Genomic DNA, 19717 nt, shown 5'->3' with positions numbered 1-19717 from the left:
AGTGTCAATCCCTTACCAAACCTGTCCCCAGTGGGCATTGGCACTTCCACTGCAAGCACATACTCGTCTGCATACTGATGAGGAGCAAGCATGTGAACATTAAACATTAGAAACATGGAAAATGTATTTTATCCAAAAAGAATAGAACTAATAACATTTGTTTTCTCTCACCATATATAGCATGGAGGTCGTGAGCTCCAGCTGCTCACCGCCTGATGTTTCACCGTCTCTGAGCTGCTCTGGAAGGGAATATAAAACACCAATTCTTGTTTTAAGACCCAATTTCAGCACAGTGCTATCACTTTATCGTGTGTGCTGTGATTTATTTTCACTCCCATTTTTAGAAATCAAAGACCAGATGTTTGATACTTGTATACACTTACCGAGTCGCTCCTCAGGCGGCATGGACACGTCTTCCCCACACACACCATCTTCTACGTCCTGGGAAATCATCATCAAATTCAGTAGCGTCAAACTTCAGGTGGCAACAACAATAGAACCATTTGTGTTTGAACAAGCTACTGTATAATGCTTTACCCCAGTGACCTTCAGTATAACTGTATTCTTTATTTATTTGTAGAACAACAATGGGGCTTTGACCAGTTTATACAAGACTGAATCAAACTAAGCATCTTCCTTCTCTCTTCCTTTACCTGCTCCAGCTGCTCACTGGATGATGTTTCAGCTTCTAACTGGTCTGGAAGTACAAACAAATATCACACATTTGTCTCATTTTACTCTGCTACTTTCTATTTAGAACAATGAGCAAAGTTTCATTTGGTTCTATAACCAAGATCACATTCACCATCACTGCTGTCATCAGGCAGGGGCACCTCTCCTGCAAACACACCACCCTCCACATCCTGGAAAATCAGGAGCAAATCCAGAGAGGAACATTAGCAGGAGCAGGACTTCAGCTTCTGCTTCTTCCGAGCAGGGAACTTGAGGTTCAGAGCCTCCAAGGAGCTCAGAGTGCACTGTTATAACCTTTATTTACCTTATTTGGCGTGGAGGCTGTAAGCTCCAGCCTCTCACTGCCCGGTGTTTCAGCTTCTTCAAACTGATCTGGAAGTAAATATAAAAGACAAATCTTGTTATACTTTCCTGTTCTGTGCTTTGTATCATGGCTCCTTCATACTGACACGCCAAGGGGATCATTTAGGTTCCCTTTGCTCCAGTTACCAGGAGGAGACACACCGTCACCCTGTCACTCACCAAACCTGTCGTCTGTGGGCGCCGGCTCTTCTTCTGCAAGCACATAATCTTCTGCATTCTGAAGAATCATAAGCAAATTCACCAACTGCTGACTTCAGAGAAGAACTTCAAAACCATTACATTTTTGCAAAGAATACAACTATTAAAGAGGAATTCTTTTGACTTACCTTAGTTGGTGTGGAGGTTGTAAGCTCCGGCCACTCACTCGTTGATGTTTCACCTTCACCTTCTAGTTGCTCTGCAGGTACAAACAGACCTTTGTATCACACTGCTGCAGACTTTAACTGCTGGATGATGTTGATAACGTCTTACTAACCACAGTCACTGATGGTGTTAGCCCCGCCTCCATCGGCCTTCTGGGTATTATTTACTCCTTCTTTGACAACATTAGAGTCATGCTGACCCTCATTCTCAGAGTAATCACCATTCTGTGGACTTCCTGTGACATCCAAGGTGTTACTTGTAGTTTCAGGCTCAGTTGAATCTTCAGCACACCGCTCTTCCTCGTGGTTTCTCTCAGTGTGCACGTGAGCGACATCAGCCTCTATTTCTGCATTTTGGTGATTGTCTTGTTCCTCTGGTGGTTGAGCATCAGGCACTGCTGTCTGTCCCACAAATGAGTCACATGGGTGTGAAGCAGAGAGTCCAACTTCACCTGGGTTGTTGTCGTCGGTTTCTGAGGTCCTCCAGAAGGTTTCCATGGTCTTGTTTATCACCTCTCCTTCACACTCCATCTCCACAAAGTACTTAATCTGTCCTTCTTCTCTTATGACTCTAAGCAAAGTCAGCTGTAACAGTTTGTCTGAAGTAAGTGCTGACAACTCATCCACTGCACTGCTGTCCCAAGATCCACGGGAAGCATCAAAACCTTCAAGCTCACACAGAAACGCTTGTGGTTGAGTTTCCAACAGGTCAGGAGGTATTCGCCTCACGTCCCTCACCTTTACTTGGGATTTGTTTCCATAGTCAACAAAGCGAATGGACAGCTTCTCCTCGTCTTTGCTGATGACCTGTGCGCGATACCACAGCTCGTCCTCTGAGAAGAGAGCGACGCATGGACTGCCAGGTAAGAGTGAGCTTGCATCTAAAGGTAAAGGATCTGCTGCATTACCAACTTCTGAGACGCTTGTTGTGATCTTACCAAGTTCATCCAAGTTAGCAGACTGACACCAAAAGGACTGATCAGGATTGAAACATGCAACATAAGCCTCTAAGTGTTGTCCCACTAGAAAGTCGTGTTCATGGTAACGCAGCGAAGCGCCATTCAATCTTGCTGCCTCTGATGTTATGCACGGTGGTGTGAAATTAGAGTCCGGGGCCAACGTTTCATTTTCTCTTTCTTCAAGTTTCTCCAACTGGATTTCCTTACAGACAATTGGATCTGGGGCAGATTTACACATCACATCCACGCCACCGTCTTCCAGCTCAACCACCCACACAGATCCAGACCGTCTGATAAAGCGGCATTTGAAATCCTTCTCTGCGTCATCGCCAATGGTTGTTTTGAAAGCCGAGACCACATCAGGGTCCAGCATGTCGTCGTCCCTCAGACCTGCAGCTGTGCTCAGTGTGCAGTGTGTGCAGTATGGGGGAAATTCCAAGAAAGGCTTTTGCAGTCTGTTAATCTTGGTGATGGGTATGAGAGCTGTATTCCCAAAATCAACAAACTCGACAAGAGTCGTGTTTTCGTGGATTGCTCTTACAACTGCACGGTACCATGAGGAATCATCTGGAAACTCTGCTTGGACAATATCACCTGGATGTACAGCTTTAATATTAGCTTCATGTTGGGTTGTCTGCTCCTCATTGAGCTTCTCTACAAGAGAGAGTATTTCAACCTTATCTCTGACAAACTGCACACACAAACTCAATGGACTGACGCAGTGTGAGACAAAGACGTCCGCCTCCATACCCGGCGTGATAGACTGTGAGGGCAGGTCTGTCAGTTTGGGCAGTTCTTCAATGCTGGCATCTGGGGTCGTGTAGCTTTCCCTCTTAGATTCTGTGGGATGTAGTTTGGACTTTCTGAACTCCTTGGAGTCTGTGGAACGATCCAATTTTGTTGGCTTGACATCGGCATCTGCTGGCTCAGAGTTATTTCCCATACGAGTTGGTGTCATTCCACTTAAGTGCCTTCGGCATGGCGGCATGTACAGCGGAAATGAGCCAGCTTTGACCTTACATCCACTTTCTTTGTGAAAAGGCTTGAGACCAAACTGCATATTGATTTCAGCAGATCTCTTCTCATCTTTTAAATGACTTGATGGTTTGCGTGTAGATGATTTAAGTGTTGGTCTTTGCATATGATCTTCCATGTTTGCAGCTTGTTTTGAGAAATCCACCCTTGGATCATGATTTCCAGAGATCTCCTGTGCTCTTCCACCGTAAAAGTCGACCTGTTTTTCTCTTTGGATATCAGTGTTAAACATCTTCTGGATTTTGGAATTGACTTGTGTGTTTCCTAGATACAGTTCAACAAGAAGTTTCCCATCAGGTTCTCTGCCCACTACTAGTGCTTTGAATTTACAATCCATAACATAACTCTCAAACCAGCTGTTGGCTTCTTTGGAAACATTGGCTGGGACACCAGCAAGACCACACTTAACAGCTTGCACAGGCACAAACATGATGTCAGCGGCCTCTTTGGGAATTGGTAACACAGCCGATTTGCTAACTTCAATAATGTCACCGTAGTCGACGAAGTGAACCACTAGTGATGGATCTGTGGCTTTGATCTGAGCTCTGTACCAGTGTCCATCTGTATACTTTGCAAAGCACAATGTTCCAAAGACTGTAGGAGACTTAATATTCTCAATTTGGTGACACAGCTTGTTCACGTTTCTATCAATGTCTTTCATCACGTCAGCATTCTTCTCTAGCTGGCAGTAGAAGTGAGTGACACTGTCCACACTTGTCACTGTGACCTTTTCTTCCGATCCAGTTTTGATGTTGTGCGTTGAATAGTAGAATGTATCCAGACGGAGAGATGGCCCAGAGGCTTTCTTGGGAGGCACACTTTTGATGAGATTCACCATTTGGGTGCAGATGTTCTCAAAAGGAGTTGCTAGATCCACAACATTGAAAACTATATTCTGCTCACTGTATGTGACAGCATATATGGTGCACTTTAAAACAAAATACTTAGATGTTGCAGTAACCACAAAGTCGTTGAACTTAGCGATTGCTTCTTCACCCCAATCATTGATGACTGAAGAAGCATCAATGGGGTTTAGCAGACTGCAACGAAAAGCTTGACCCTCCAGAGTCTGGAATTCTGGCTGTATCCTCCTGAGGTCGTAAAGGGACACCGTCTGTTTCTGGCCGTAGTCAACAAACAACACGTCTACACGAGGCACTTCATGTGGGTGAATGACAAGGGCTCTGTACCACATTCCATTATCTGGATGGCGAGCAACACATGCCGTTTCCACAGTCGCCTCAAACTCACTGCCCTCATAATAACTCTGCATGACATACATGAGGGATTTCAGTTCCCCCCCACTTTGTGCGAGTTGGCACCAAAAGTCATTTGGGTTTTCAATGCAAGACACAGTCACCTCTAGATCACTGCCTACAGGAAACATTTGTTCCTTGAAGGTACTTTTAACCTTGAATGTGTGCCCACTACCCCTGCACACCGCTGACGGTTTGGCATCTGGATTTTGTGTGGCACAGATGACGGCAGGCTGCGAGGTGATTGTAGTTTTGGGTTGTTTGTGTGTCTCTGTAATGGCGGTCCAATCTGTCAGTCCATGTGCTCGATCTGGACGCTGGTTGCTGCTGGTGTGTGAGGTCAATGCCATCTGTGGCTCGGCTTGCAAACATTTCTCCTTGGAGCCAAACAAGTAGTTAAGGTTTTTGTTTTCATCGTCATAGAGTGTAACATAGTGAACACCTTCAGATACGTTTTGGGACTCAAATTTGGCTGACAGAGTCCTGTGTAGGAGAAGCCTCCTCAGATCTCCAATCTGGGTCGCTGTCCATCTCACGCCTTTGTCAATGATTCCATTGAGGGAACACATGTAGGTCACAACCGGCATTTGGAAGAAATCAGTAGCCAGCTGTCTCACATTCTCTACCCGGACAAACTGTTTTTTTCCACTGTCAACAGCCAGTACTTTCACCACCTTGTCGGCTTGGCAGACGTGTTGTAGAACAGACCGGTACCACTTACCGTCACTTCCTCTTGCAGCACAAGCAAACCCAACCATATCACTGACATCACAGCTGGCCACTTTGTCCTCATAATACTGTGTCATCTGCTCTGAGAGTTTTTTTAGTGCAAGTGAAAAAACCTTCAGCTGGCAAAAAACCTGCTGTGGATTTGTGACTTCTGTGATTATGACGCGTTCCACAGTTCCTAATTCCAGATCTGGGTACATAAACAGCTGTTGCTTGTGCAGTGGATCATCTGCTCCCCGAAGGTCACTTCTCATTAAGTGATGTGGGGTTTCTGTACACACTGGAGTTTTGCTATCGGACAGTAGCGATGCAAACACAAAGTCCCGAAAGCTCTCAGCATACAACTTCTTGGCAAATCCCATCTCACACATTAGCTCGGCTATGCAAGGGATGCTCAGGAGAACTGTTCTCTGCGACACCAGCACATCTTGTACGTACGCATTCACAGATTTACCAGAAAGAGTTCTCAGAAAGTCCAAAGCTGTTGGAGACCATCTGTTCTCAGGTGGGAGTGGCAACACATTAGCGAGCAAGCAAAACTCCACTTCGGGTGGCAGGTGGAAGTGCTCCTTCCTTCCCCATGCCATTTTGTTGGTGGTAACATGACATTGCTCCCCTTTGTCAATAAGGAATACTTTGTAATAGGACCCAGTTCTCGAGACTATGTGGGATCTATGCCAGGTAAGACCCACTTGTACCAAACACTGGTCCCCAGGTTTTCCTTCACCCTCATGAAATATGTTTCCAGGAGACTGAACATCTTTTGCAAGCCACTGATAGTCAACATTCCTTTCCTCACTAAATTTGCCCCAGAACTCTGCAAACTCACAAAGGGGGTGCACATGGACCCTGGTTATGAGCAAAGTCACATCCGTTCCTCGCAGGGGGAGCCCGATCATTGGGGACATTTTGGCACTTTCATCAATTCCAGGTTTCCATTTAATGTAAGCAGAACTTAAACGTCAACATTGGATGTTATCTGGAAATAACACAAAGACACAAAAGCATGACACTGTACTAATTAATGTATATTCATCCTGACATGCATGCTTCAGCAAACAGTAATGGTTCATTCTGCTTGGCACAATTTGTCTGGAATTAATTTAAATAGATTTTAGGCCAAGAGTGGCAAATAAACCAAGAACATCGGTGGGACACAGCCATTGACACCATTAGCTGACGGCCATTTGACTGACCGACTAAATGAAGTAGCATTGAGTAGCAGAAACCGGTCCAAACTCACTGAACGGCACTTTAAATCAGGGTTGTTTATAGTTTATCATTTTCATTTAGCATAACATAATTGGTGCCCTTTCCAAAGCGCGAGCCGTCACGCTTACCTGGCTCCGTCTCGTCGTGCTACATGCTCAGCCACCGTAACGAGCCTCGTGGGGACTTTTCCACAATTCGCTCGCTTTATTTTCTTTCGTCAGATCGTCAAAATTCGTCAAAGGTCGACGTCCTTCCAAGAATAGTTGAAAGGTTGAAACTAAACTCCACAAACTTCGCAGTAAAGTGAGGCAAGTTACGTTAATGAGTCAAGTTCGGTTACCCGCGAGCGAGCGCGCGCCACCATGAACCAAATTGCGCAGATTTGTTGTTTGTTTTCTCGGTAACCCGGAAATGTCTTTGTTCTACCTGTCACACCGGACAAATATTGATTTTATTGAATAATACAATTAATCACGTTTTTATTGTTTATTATTAATGAATATTAAGATTACTATATAAACTGGACAAAATATCAGAAACACTTTTCAACACAATCCTGTCAACAATATATCTATGACCATACCAATCAGCACCTCTCTGACGTAATGTCAACAAAAGCAGAACATTATTAGCTGCATACAGGGAAGATTTGTGGTGACAGTGTTATATTGAATGTCTAATAAAATGTATTTTGTTGTACTGTGTATCTTCAAATCTCACTCCTTATTTATTTAAAATATGTATTTAATTATTCATATTTGGCCACCAATCCCCATAACTGTGAACGACTATGTGAATGTATCTTATGTAAGGCTGTAAAGAAACGTCTCAAAAACAATGTCCAGATATTGCTCAAGTTTAGGTTTATGAGGAAAGTGTTTCCTCATCAGCACCTTCCTCTACACACACACGCAGAGGGCACAGAACACTGTCACCATGGCAACTATAGCAGAGCCAAAGATCACTCCCTGTATGTGAAAAACACATTTTGTACATAAGAGGACATCATATTTATAGACGACTTTGTGCAGATCAGCTACTTTGAATCCTATTTCCCAACATGCACATTAATTGATTGATCAGTTGGCTGCACTGTTGCACTCTAATGTAGTGGCACTCTCTAAACTGTGTAGCCTCTATTATCTTCATGTAATCACTGTTTCGCATCATCGATTTAGCTTATTCTTAAACATTTAACCGTGATTAGGAGTTCACCGTGTCGAAGTATAATTAGAAAAACTCATAAATTCCGTTTTAATGCCTGTTTGTTTCGGATTACTACAGCCAAAAAGGCCAAAATGACGTTGTGTCTATAGTTAACCAACAGGGGGCAGCACCGGTCTTCGTGCACATCCGGAAGCGGAAGTCTGTCCCGGCTCGAGGCTGCTGCCATTTTAACGTGAGCGCTGCGCAGCGGTGTGTTTTGTTTTACCTCAGACTTTTTTCCTCACAAAAAAGCTTCACCATGGCGATGCAAGCGGCGAAACGCGCTAACGTAAGTTTGATTACGGGTCGAATGTTGTTCCCATGACGACAAAGTGATCAAGTTTATCTCAGAATGGACACCATTCGTATATTAGCTCGGTTAGCCTAGCAGTTAGCATTGCCCAAGCCTTTATATTAGCATACAGTGAGCTACTCAGCTAATGAATCGAAAACAGTCTCAATGCTGTAAACGGAGCGTGTTGATTCTTATTGTTTGTACGTTTTAGTATCTTAGAAGTTGAACTGTGGCCTTAGAAGTGTTTAAGTTGGTTCCAGTCCAGTATTGTGTTGTTTCCCGTTCTACTCTTTCGCGCAGCTAGCTAAGTTAAACTCGTGTGTTTTGGTTTCCCCCCCTTTAGATCAGGTTGCCCCCTGAGGTCAACAGGATCCTCTACGTCAGGAACCTCCCGTACAAAATCACAGCTGAGGAAATGTACGACATCTTTGGAAAATACGGACCAATACGACAAATCAGAACGTAAGTATCTATACATCATAGAGGGGTAGTGTATGTTTTAACGTGTACTTGTGCTGCTCTGGGTTGAGATACATGTTTAGAAGTTGTCAGGCTGTTGTGTCCGTGCTGCTCCTTCTGTTTGCTTGTAATGAGGACGTTTGATCTCTCAATACCACCTTAAAACGTACCAGGATAGTAATGACACCTTTCCTACTTCTAACACTGTATGTGGATGCTGCTGTGGTCTTGTACTCACTCCTGTCTTCTGTGTGTCTGTCCTCAGAGGGAACACGCCTGAGAGCAGAGGGACGGCCTACGTGGTGTACGAGGACATCTTCGACGCCAAGAACGCCTGCGACCATCTGTCAGGCTTCAACGTCTGCAACCGCTACCTGGTGGTGCTCTACTACAACGCAAACAGAGTACGTGTGTGCAGAAGAGGCTGGAAGCGCTCACACATTCAGACGGTGTTTACTTCCCTCTCATTCTGTTTCCTCTCTGCTGCTGATTCTTTCGCAGGCTTTCCAGAAAATGGACACAAAGAAGAAGGAGGAACAGCTGAAGCTTCTGAAGGAGAAATACGGCATCAACACAGATCCTCCAAAGTAGCCAAACCCGCGTACAAACTCCAAGGTTTCTTCTTTTCTGCTGTTAATTCCTCACTGATTCGTCTTCTGCAATGAGGGGTCGGGTAGATTTTATTTGAATTATGATCATCGACACTTCTGTCCACGTTTAAGCATATTTCTTTATTTTGAACCAAGATTCTGATTTCTGAAAATGTAAAGTATGTCTGATGTATAATAAATGTTGATTTTGTAAAATGTCTGCTACCTTTGACTGCTGCCATCTAGTGGTGCTTTAGTGGAAGTGAAAGGTGTGTGTGTGTGTGTGTGTACAAATGTTTATTAGTGATGTTTGCTCTAATGGTCGTCTCAGTAGTCCACTCAGGTGTTTTCACTCACTGGGCTGATTAGGTTTAATTCACCATAATAACAGAGCACAGCTGTGAGGTTCTTACAGGGCTGCGTCTTTGGTGGCCTTTGGTTTCCCCCTGTGCCCTCAAACCAGCCTGCAGAGTGAAACGATACTCAATGTGGCAACTGAGAGAATATTGTTACTCATTACTGTGTGAGTTTACTTAATGAAGATGAATGTAGAGACCTGTTGTTGTAGTGGTGAGTTCTGAAGAGCAGCACAGCTAAAATGGGAGTGAGTGGCGACGGCAAGTCTGATCTACTCAGGATTTACTGCGTCATGTGTCCCTGTTATGAGTAAAAAGCTTTCTGAGACGTGCCGCACCTCGCACGTCTGAGGCTGAGAGCGCAGGCAGGCGGCTGATCAGTCAGAGCGGAGACAGCAGAGCAGACAGCGGCCCCATAGAGTTCCTTTTTATTAGATTAAATCACAACACAGGGAGAGTAGTGCAGCCATGTCATCGGGGGACACAATACATGCTACAAAAGAATCCTTGTACACTTTAGCCTTCACTTACATTTGGTGCCTCCATCATCACAGAAGTAACAGAGATGCACTTAGAAACATCTGGTCCAATATGTCAATGTAAACAAGTTCAGATTAGAAAGTAACGGGGACAGAAGCGTCACTGCAGACGTGAGGGATGGACCGGATGCTCGGTTTGGCTGTAAAGGATGAATGGAATATGCAAGCAGCTCATGGACGGCCTGTAGCTGCAGTAGTGTCATGGGGTCACGGGGTCGTCGTATTAGAATGGGCTTAGAGGTTCTAATCCAAATCATTTAACCGCATGGAACAGCTGTAACTGAACTTCTCTACGTGTTGGATGCATCAGTACACGGACAGTATGCAGGAGAGGGGAGTAAAAAAGTACAAAAAGATTGGCTGTTTTTGTAAGAGGAGCGAGAAATACCTTGACGGGTCGTCGTGGGAGGAGGAGGGGGGGCGAGAATGTGAGAAGGCTCTAAGGGAGTGTCCTCTAGTTACAGTGTGAGATGGGCGATGATGCAACTCGCTGCTTCGTCACAACGCTCGCCTCTTTGCACTCAGCGTACTCCAGAACTGAAACAAAGACCAATGTGGATGAGTTCAAAACGCAAGAGCTGGCGTCTAATCGGTTTGTGTGTGTGTCTGTGTGTGTGTGTGATGGGTTGAAATTAACTTTGGTGACACCTGCTTAAGCTGAATCCAACTTTATGTGATAATTTGTCATTTGTTTTTTAATTCTAAAGCAAAATCCAAGGACTGACTAGGAGGAGAAGCATTCGTTCAGTCCCTCCATAAGGAATCCTGATGGGATGCTGTCTGATTCCCACTTTCCCAACTGGAATGCTTCAAATTCAGCTTATCTCTTTGATTTGTGACGTATTGTATTTAATAATGCACGGGGGGCGGGGCCACACACAACAGCTAGTCTACAAGGAAACATGCTCCCACAGTTAAAGCAGTCAAAGGAAAACACACACGTTGTAGAAGGATCCGCTGCAGTATGAGTCATTTTGCCTGTTTGATCAAAGTCCTTCCCTCAGTGGCTCTGATAAGGCTTCCTGTCTGTCTGTCTGACTGTCTGTCTGTCTGTCTGTTAAGCTCACAGGGTGCAAAACGAGGAGAGTTTTAAGGCAGAACCTAAAGGCATGCAAATGAACTACGCTTCACGTTTTTACTGACGGCACAAGCATGTTCTGTGAGGAAAAGTCCAACCAGCGCCTCTCTGACTCCGCCTCCCTCAACACGCCACAGGGCGGACGGACACGCGTGCGTGTGCGTGTGTGGGTGGCTGATGACATCACCACAGCAGTTTGGGGTTTTGGTTTGACTTTACTCGGGAGTTTGATGGAACACACACACGGCTAAAGCGTCAGTAAACTCAGAACAAGAAGAGTTTGCGGCAAATTCAACGTCGGCACATCGCTGATGCGCAAAAAAGCTCCGGGGAAATGAAACTGTATGGAAAATACTTTGCACACTTCACATTTTGGCAGTTGATCTTTAAATAATTTAAATATATATTCATATTTATATATCTATATATATATTATTTGTGCGAGATGTAAGTGTGTGTGTGTGTGTATCTGTGTGTGTGTGTGTGTATCTGTGTGTGTGTGTGTGTGTGTGTGTGTGTGTGCACCCCGCACTCTTGCACACGCACACTGTTCCGTGTTGTATGTAGATCTTTTTTTATAGCAAATAACATTCTCATGCACACGAGTGTTTCAAACACAAGAAGCAGATCCATTGAAAGGTCCAAGCATATTTTTTGTTCAGTGGAAATAGCTGCAAACTGAATGGAACATGAAATTCTTTCTGTGCAGTCCCAAGATGGCGGCGGCCGGCGGCACGCTCCGCTCCGCTGGCGACCCTATTTCTGCAGGTCGCACTGCAGCAGTAATACGATGGACGGGTCGCTCTTGGCCGCCTCCTTGAACTCGTCCAGCGAGATCTGGTCGTCGTTGTTCTTGTCCATCTTGGAGAAGATCTTGTCCACCCGCTGCTGTGGTGTCAGACCGTCCTCGTTCATCTTCATCATGATCACCGTGCCCACCATCTTGTAGATCGCCTGCAGGGAGAGGGAGAAGGGTATGAGTGTGTGTGTGTGTGTGTGTGTGTGTTGGCTGAGCAGGAGAAGCCCCAAACGTCTCTTAATCTCTTCTCTTTGCTCATCTCTTACTGGAGTTTAGTGGATTAGAGCCAATTAAGACCTTATTTAGACTTTGACCCTCCTCTCTCCTCACGCTCGGTGGGCCTGAAACCAATAACTCAGCTTGACTCAGCAGGTAAAGCCGGCAGGACACTGGAAAACAAGTTCAACCTTCAACCAACCAAATTCCTGACAGAGCCAGAAACCCATCCCATGATCTGATGATCCCTCCCTCCCTCTCTGTCTCGCTCTCCCCCCCCTCTCTCCCTCTCCCCCCCCTCCCCTCCCTGTGATCGCCCCGGTTACCTCGATGATCTCCAGCATCTCCACCCGTGTGATCTTGCCGTCTCCGTCCAGGTCGTACATGTTGAAGGCCCAGTTGAGTTTCTGCTCGAAGCTTCCTCTTGATGTGATGGACAGGGCGCAGATGAACTCTCTGAAGTCGATGGTGCCGTCTCCGTTCTTGTCGAAGGTCCTGAAGGCGTGCTGGGCAAACTTGGAGGCGTCGCCGTAAGGAAAGAACTAAAAGTGGGACAGAGACGAGGAGCGGATTTTTAAGTTTTAAGTTCAAACGATTTGAGTTTTTGTCACATTATAAAAACAGATTACGCAACACCTAGAGGAGGAACAAAGCTTTACAGCATTACATCATCCCCCGCCTGCAGTCTGTGTGTATCTGAGCCCTGCGACTGAAAGACTCGTCCCAAAAATATGCAAGAACAACAACAGGAATGCTAATGTCGCCTTTATTGATCCCTGAGGGGAAGTTCTGCTTTCCTTTCCCAGGTGCCCTACGTGGGAAGGTCAGGGTCAGCTCCCGCCCGGCGCTCCGGGACTTGGGAGCCATTCCGGCGCCTTGCTCCAGGACACTTAGATGCTTGTTGACATATGCGCCAGGAAACCCTGAGGTCCTACGGAAGATCTCACGGCAAATTAATTTCATTAGGATTGATCACGACAGAGAGAGAGAGAGAGAGAGAGAGAAAGAGAGAAGGAGAGAGAGAGAGAGAGAGGGGGGGAGGGGGAGAGGGAGAGAGCAAGTTCATGCACTTGATTATGCAAGACCCCCCCCTCTCTCTCTCTCCCTCTCCTCTCTCTCTCTCTCTCTCTCTCTCTCTCTCTCTCTCTCTCTCTCTCTCTCTCTCTCTCCCTCTCCCTCTCCCTCTCCCTCTCTCTCTCTCTCTCTCCCTCCCCCTCTCTCTTTCTCTCCCTCTCCTCTCTCTCTTTCTCTGCCGCTGCTATTCAGAGTGCAAATGTGAATTTCTGGCCGACTATGATCTTATTGCTCACAGAAATCAGACTGAAGGAGAGAGAGAGAGAAAAAAAGAGAGAGAGCGCCAAGAAACCCAACCTTATCGGCCCCCTTGTGGCTACACAGTGCACAAGTTTCACTGCACTCAAAATCTAATCTTGGCTCAGTACCTCCAGCATAATGCCATCTCTCTCTCTCTCTCTCTCTCTCTCTCTCTCTCTCTCTCTCTCTCTCTCTCTCTAATAGCATCCTGTAATGCACTTAACAGAGAGCATGATGGGCCCATTACTGCTACCTTTGATGTGGCCGTGCAGCCTCGTGTCCCTGATATTAAAATGGGGTGAGAGCAGCGGATAATTCAACTTTAATCCAATCTATCCTGCATCTTGATGTTTCTTGTGTTTACTGCAGATACACTTTGTTGCTCTGAGCCGCGATGTCCGACCGAATCGTCTCCCAGCTCGCCATGTATAAGCAGAGGTCAGAGGTTAATGCAGCGGCTCTCCGGATGACCGGCGAGCGCCCTGCGGACGCTGCGGGCGGCCGGCGGGGGAAACGGAGCGATTCATTAGAGGCGACCTTCCACTTGACCCCTCTGGTTAAGAACGCTCTGAGTTGAAGGGGAAGCTAAGCTGGCTGCTGCCTCAGAGAGACAACGAGCAGCAGGGGGGCTGCAGATGGAATAACCGCCCCCGTTAGTCACATCAAGCACGGCGCTATGAGTTCTGCTCTCTGGATGGCGACTCCAGGGAAACAAATCTGACAACTTCAACATCTGGATGGAGAAATGAAGCAGAAGAATCAGAATAAAGGGAGGGAATAGTCTTCAACCTCTGTCTGAACGAGCACGGGTTTGTTATAAGTCGGACGCAAATGAAGTCTAAGCTTTTATTTCTTCATTTCTCTTCCACTCATGTTGACTCGTCTTCAACCCGCTGACATTTAGGAGCCCGAATGAAACGCCTGAAGAATCCCTGCTTGAGCTTCATCAGAGGTCGTTAAGAGAGGAAGAGAGAGGAACGTCACAAAGCGTGAATAAACACACGAAGAAGTGATGACCTCCCATCTTCATATATGAAGTGAGGAAGAGTGCAGCCAGGTGAAGGGGGGAAATGTGCCGCAGCCAAACGGGAGGCACGTGTTTTTTGGTTTCAGGCGGTGTGAGGCTGCTCTACACCGCTCTACACCGCTCTACACCGTGTCCTTGCCCGCGAGCGTCACAGGCTGTCTGGTCGTACACGGAAAAAAAAGGCGAGGGCGCTGTGCTGGCCTTTCAGACGCACGCACAACCTGTCTGATGGAAACACAACGGGGGGACGGAGGAGAGGACGTGAATCCTAATGGAAAGTGAGAGATGAGAGGAGAGAGGGAGAGGAGGAGGGGAGGAAGATGATGTAGACAGGCAGGAGTCGGCTTTGCCCGTCCGCAACCAGGTCCCGCCCCCTTTTAATGCTGCTGCAGTGGCAAATGGATGAGACAGTGACCGAAGAGAGAGAGAGAGAGAGAGGGAGAGAGAGAGGGAGGACAGGACGGAGGAAGGAGAGAAAGTTTGGCCCCTGATCCGTGTCCCCAATCTGCCCTTCTGCTCCACGGAAGCCAAACTAATTTGAGGAAGGAAGCCCCTCGGGATGGGCCGTCTTAGATTACGGCGAGGCTGCCATCAGGCGCCCGGACGCCGCCTGATGGTTTCTTGCAGCCCTCGCACGGCCCTCGCCTCGCCTCGGCTCGTCTGCCAAAACCCCGAAGGAGTCAGAGGGCACGTGGACGTGACGGAGGGAGAGAGGAGAAGGAGGGAGTGTAGAGAGGAAGAGGAAGGAGCTGCGGCGGCGGCGGCGGCTGCGGCTCCTTCACAGGCGATGAAACACTTTTTTGTTTTGTAAAACCTGCCGTGAAGAAAGCAGAAAGTGGGACAGGGTGACGAGAGTGTGAAATTCTCTGAAATGACTTTCCCTCGCCTCGTCTTTGCAGCCGCCGTCACGCCTAAAAGCCTTACAATGTCGGTTGTCAGACAAATGGCTGGCAACAGACAGGCGACATGGCAACCCAGTCGGGACTCGGAGCCTCACTTTCTCCGCCCTGACAGTTCTGGATATTACCCCGTTAACATTTCCTATTAAGTCTCACTCCGCTCCTGATTGGGTTCCATTTACGGTTATAGCTGTTTGATACGGACGTTTGGAGGCGACCATCAAAGGACCGACTGATTAGCAGGCCGCCGCTCCTGTTCACTCCAGGAAGAACCAGGCAGACAGCTGGCCTAATACAGGCTCGTGTGTGTGTGTGTGTGTGTGTGTGTGTGTGTGTGTGTGTGTGTGTGTGTGTGTGTGTGTGTGTGTGTGTGTGTGTGTGGAGGAGGAGGAGGGGTTGTTGGACAATAACACGGAGGCTCTTCTTTCTCTCGGCCAAGAGACACCAGTGAATGCGCACACACACACACACACACACACACACACACACACACACACACACACACACACACACACACACACACACACACACACACCAACCCAAAGCCTGCTGCTGTAAGTGGAACATAAAAGCCTTCATAATCAGTGTGAAAGCTGCCACTGGTGCTCGTCCAGAAAGTGACAGATAACAGAGAGAGGGAGAGAGAGAGAGAGAGGGAGAGAGAGAAAGAGAAAGAGAGAGAGGGAGAGAGAGAGATGGGGAGAGAGAGGGAGAGGGAGAGAGAGAGAGGGAGAGAGAGAGAGAGGGAGGGAGAGAGAGAGAGGGAGGGAGAGAGAGAGAGAGAGAGAGAGAGAGAAAGAGAGAGAGAGAGAGGGAGAGAGAGAGATGGGGAGAGAGAGGGAGAGAAAGAGAGAGATGGGGAGAGAGAGAGAGAGATGGGGAGAGAGAGAGAGAGAGAGAGATGGGGAGAGAGAGAGAGAGAGAGAGAGAGACCTCCACTCATCACACATAAACGAAGGCTATTTCCCACAGAGCGGAGCAGCAGTTACAGGGTTATTGGACTCCTCGGGCCAGAGCCGGTGGTACCGATGACTCCGATACAGCTCAATGCTCTGCGTGTGATGATGAAGATGGAACGGCCCCCAACTCGTACAACCAAGTTCCTCAACCCTCCAGCCTCAGATGGCAAACTCCCGAGCGCCGAATGCCAATTTCCAGGCTTCTATTTTGGTTTGTGGAACACTTGTGAAGAGTTAGACGGCGGCGGCGGCGGCGGAGGCATGTTGTTGCCGCGGCGCTGGCAGCTCTTCAGATAAGAGTTTAAGCCGGGCAGATATCTCCTAGCTTAAAAGCTTCCGGCGATGAGCTTCACCAGGGGTCAGGATTGGAAGGAGATGAAGATTTGTGCATATTCTTGTTGCAAATTGGATGTAACTGGATTATTGTTATCCGGGTACCACGAAATGGAGTCTGTACGCCTTCACACACCGTAAATAAAGACCATCAGAGGCACGGAACAGTTTGGGTGAGCAGCTAGCCAAGTGATTTGACTGTTTTCACTCAGTGTCATGACTCCAGTTTAATGGAGCAGATCTTCCATGTGTGCCTGCTGCTCTGGTCTGAAGGCCGTCTGTGTCGCTCTGACTCTCTGCTGCCATCTAGTGATCACCAGGTGTTACTACAGGAGAGCAGCAGTCTGGATGGTTGTCTAGGGCCTTGGGATAATATCAACAATCTCATTTATCTCTCCTTTCATCCTTTCACCCCTCCCCCATAGGCAACATACATACAAGCACCCACTGTCCGTGTTTGCCCTGGATTGCTGCCATGACGATACCATGCTCTGATGCTTTATCAATATTTTCCACTGATAGCGTGATTTTCATTCCAAATCCATTCTCCAGATCACACACACACACACACACACACTCTAACAAAACCAGGTCTGTGAGCAGAGTGCCCACACACACACACACACACACTTCTGGGAGGCACAGGGCTCATTTGTGCCTGTAGTTTCCTCTCCCTAAGCGTTATGAATGGCTCAGTATCATTTGGCCCGCTGGATGAATGTTATCATTACCTGCAGGACCGGGGACAAAAGAGAAATGTCTCCCTTCACCCTCACTGCTCTGAGACCACAAAGTGGATTCAACCGGCACAGAACATATCAATGGAAGAGAGGAAGGAGGACGGCGGTGGAAAGAATAGATGATATAGAATAGAAGAGAATGAGGAGCCCTGTCACAACAAATCTATATGATGAAGTCAGACTGAGCCGTACATCTAATCAGAGTTAATGGAGCCAAACAGAGGACACGTCCACACAGAGGGGCCCTGCAGGTCGCTCTGCACCCGCTCTGTCATCCTCACGCATGGCCGCGTTGCCAGCGGCTCCTCAACTTCCTGGCTCATAATCACAGACTGTAATTTCCCCCTCAGAACTGCTGAAGTTTGTGTTCACATTCCTGCCTGAACGTCACGCGCCTGTGTTCCCGCCGCCCCTCTGTGGCACCTGGGCGGTGGAAATAAACGCCTTATGTCTCCTACATCCTGTCGCTAACATTGCCGGACGCGGCCAGGGCCTACTTTTGACGCAGGCTGGCGCAGCCTCGGCTGGACAACGCGGGGCTGTCGCCGCATACGGTCGTTTACATCGCCTCAGCAAAGAATCGCTTTGATGCCACTTCACCGAGCAGAACGGGGCGGCTTGATGATCCATCTGTGGGGAGTTTAAAGTGTGTGTGTGTGTGTGTGTGTGTGTGTGTGTGTGTGTGCTCTTACATAAACCTTTAGTGACGTGCCAGGCTAGCGCAGAAACCCAGCAAGTGACACACACACACACACACACACACACAGCTTTTGATTCTTCCTCTAGTAACTCTCAGGTGATGGTTTGCTGTGATTCTTAACTAATAAGAGCATTCCATATATACATAAACACCTTTAACACTCGAGGAGATGTAAGCAGGAAGCAATGGGGATCTTGTTGTTATTGTTCTCGGTGAGTGGAGACAGGATCCATCCGTCCCAGTGAGCAGAGGAGAGTCTAAACCCCCTCAGTGATTTGATTCTGATCACTTTTCATAAGGTGAAGAACAACAACGGCTCTCGGCTTTTTCCAATCCGCCTGCGAACACAATCAGAAACGCTCTGAACAAAGCATCAATCACCGGCTGCCGCTCTGCAATCAGACTGCAGTAATGCACGCTTGACCTTTATCCTAAGGTGAAGCCTCCGTCAGATTGTTATTGTGCTACGAGACGAAGAAGAGGAGCCACTTAACAGAAACGCCGTCACAATGTGTGTGTTCAGGGTTTCTGTGGTGAACCTCGTGAGAGCTTGCGTGCCTTCTAAGACCTGAGACCTGATTGATCCAACGTCCAAGCGGCTTTCGTGACAGACCTTCATCACGGCCTGAACAGTGTTTGATTAAAGGGTAATCCATGAGCCCCTGGTTGATCTGCTGCGGTTACACAACACCCATAGGTTAAGAGACAACAGTGCAACAGCAGATGGCACTGTTGAGTGAAGAGACGTACTTCCTGCCCCAGGGACGGAGGGGAGAGCTGGTCATGAAAGGTGAATACAGAATAATACAAACTCTAATCTATTCTGTTTTTCTGTCCTTTTAATGTTGAATTGAGTTTGGTATCAGTCAGAGAAGCAGCCGGGCTCTGTTGTGCTGTTCAGACCCAGGCCAGCTTGTATGAGGAGGAAGGACGGGAAGTTTTGTTGTATCTTCACTTGCCAGCAGTGTGTGAAGAAGGGACGGTCTGTAAACGCACGGGCAGATAAATCAGCAGCGTCCTGTGAAGCTGAGATTGCTCTTAAAAGCTCGCAATCGACCTGCAAAGCTTCCAAACTCACTCAGACTGCAAGACCAAAGGGGAGAGGAAGAGGAGATGAGAGAAAGTGCGTGTGTGTGTGTGTGTGTGTGTGTGTGTGTTCATAAGACTCACATACACTCCTCTCCATCCTCAGCTTCTACATTACCATCAAACCTCCTCAGCCGCTGTGCAGCCGAGCATGACCTCATCACTTCCGGCTGCTCCTCCATGTCCATATGTATGCATGCATGTCAAATGAAGTACTTCTTAGTTTACACGCAAAGAATCAAGTGCCGTTTAATATCTGAGTGGATTCCCGATGCGAACATAGAACGATCTTTACTTCCTGACCGTCTGTGACCTATTCTTTGTTTACGTTATATTTTTGGGAAGCACCTGCTGAAACTCAAGTTTGGAAGCAAGGCTCTTGTCCTGTTGCCAGGCGCGTTGTGTTGCCAGGCGAGCTGCAACGAAGCGTGTCGCGGCGTGGCACGTTAACATCGACGTTCACTGCCTCGCTTTCACACTCCAAGGTATCCGCATCGAGCTACCGAGGGGTT

The 19717-nt window shown here is 47.4% G+C and overlaps 3 protein-coding genes across 3 annotated transcripts in view; 1 reads left to right on the top strand and 2 right to left on the bottom strand.

Annotated features, from left to right (window-relative positions):
* Positions 1-1526: 1526 nt before the first annotated feature.
* Positions 1527-6305, bottom strand: tdrd6a (tudor domain containing 6a). The gene has a single exon (XM_076138665.1). It carries the CDS (start codon positions 6303-6305, stop codon positions 1527-1529), a length of 4779 nt encoding a protein of 1592 aa, XP_075994780.1.
* A 1676-nt stretch (positions 6306-7981) lies between these two features.
* Positions 7982-9384, top strand: sf3b6 (splicing factor 3b, subunit 6). Its single transcript, XM_076138664.1, has 4 exons — positions 7982-8104; positions 8454-8572; positions 8835-8973; positions 9071-9384. The coding sequence occupies exons 1-4, from the start codon at positions 8075-8077 to the stop codon at positions 9158-9160; spliced, it is 378 nt and encodes a 125-aa protein (XP_075994779.1). The 5' UTR covers positions 7982-8074; the 3' UTR covers positions 9161-9384.
* Positions 9385-11233: 1849 nt separating this feature from the next.
* Positions 11234-19717, bottom strand: part of vsnl1a (visinin-like 1a) — a 20043-nt gene continuing 11559 nt past the window's right edge. Inside the window, exons 3-4 of the mRNA XM_076138644.1 lie at positions 12474-12689; positions 11234-12086 (exon numbers count right to left, since the gene is read on the bottom strand). Coding sequence (XP_075994759.1) covers positions 11889-12086; positions 12474-12689 — 414 coding nt within the window. The 3' untranslated portion in view covers positions 11234-11888. The remainder of the gene's footprint in view (positions 12087-12473; positions 12690-19717) is intronic.

Source organism: Genypterus blacodes, unplaced genomic scaffold (assembly GCF_046128005.1).
Source record: "Genypterus blacodes isolate CSIRO-AG114 ecotype Tasmania unplaced genomic scaffold, CSIRO-AGI_Gbla_v1 ptg000392l_1, whole genome shotgun sequence".
NCBI lineage: Eukaryota > Metazoa > Chordata > Actinopteri > Ophidiiformes > Ophidiidae > Genypterus > Genypterus blacodes.
Note: the sequence above shows the minus strand (reverse complement) of the source record. Positions and strands in the feature narration are given on the sequence as shown.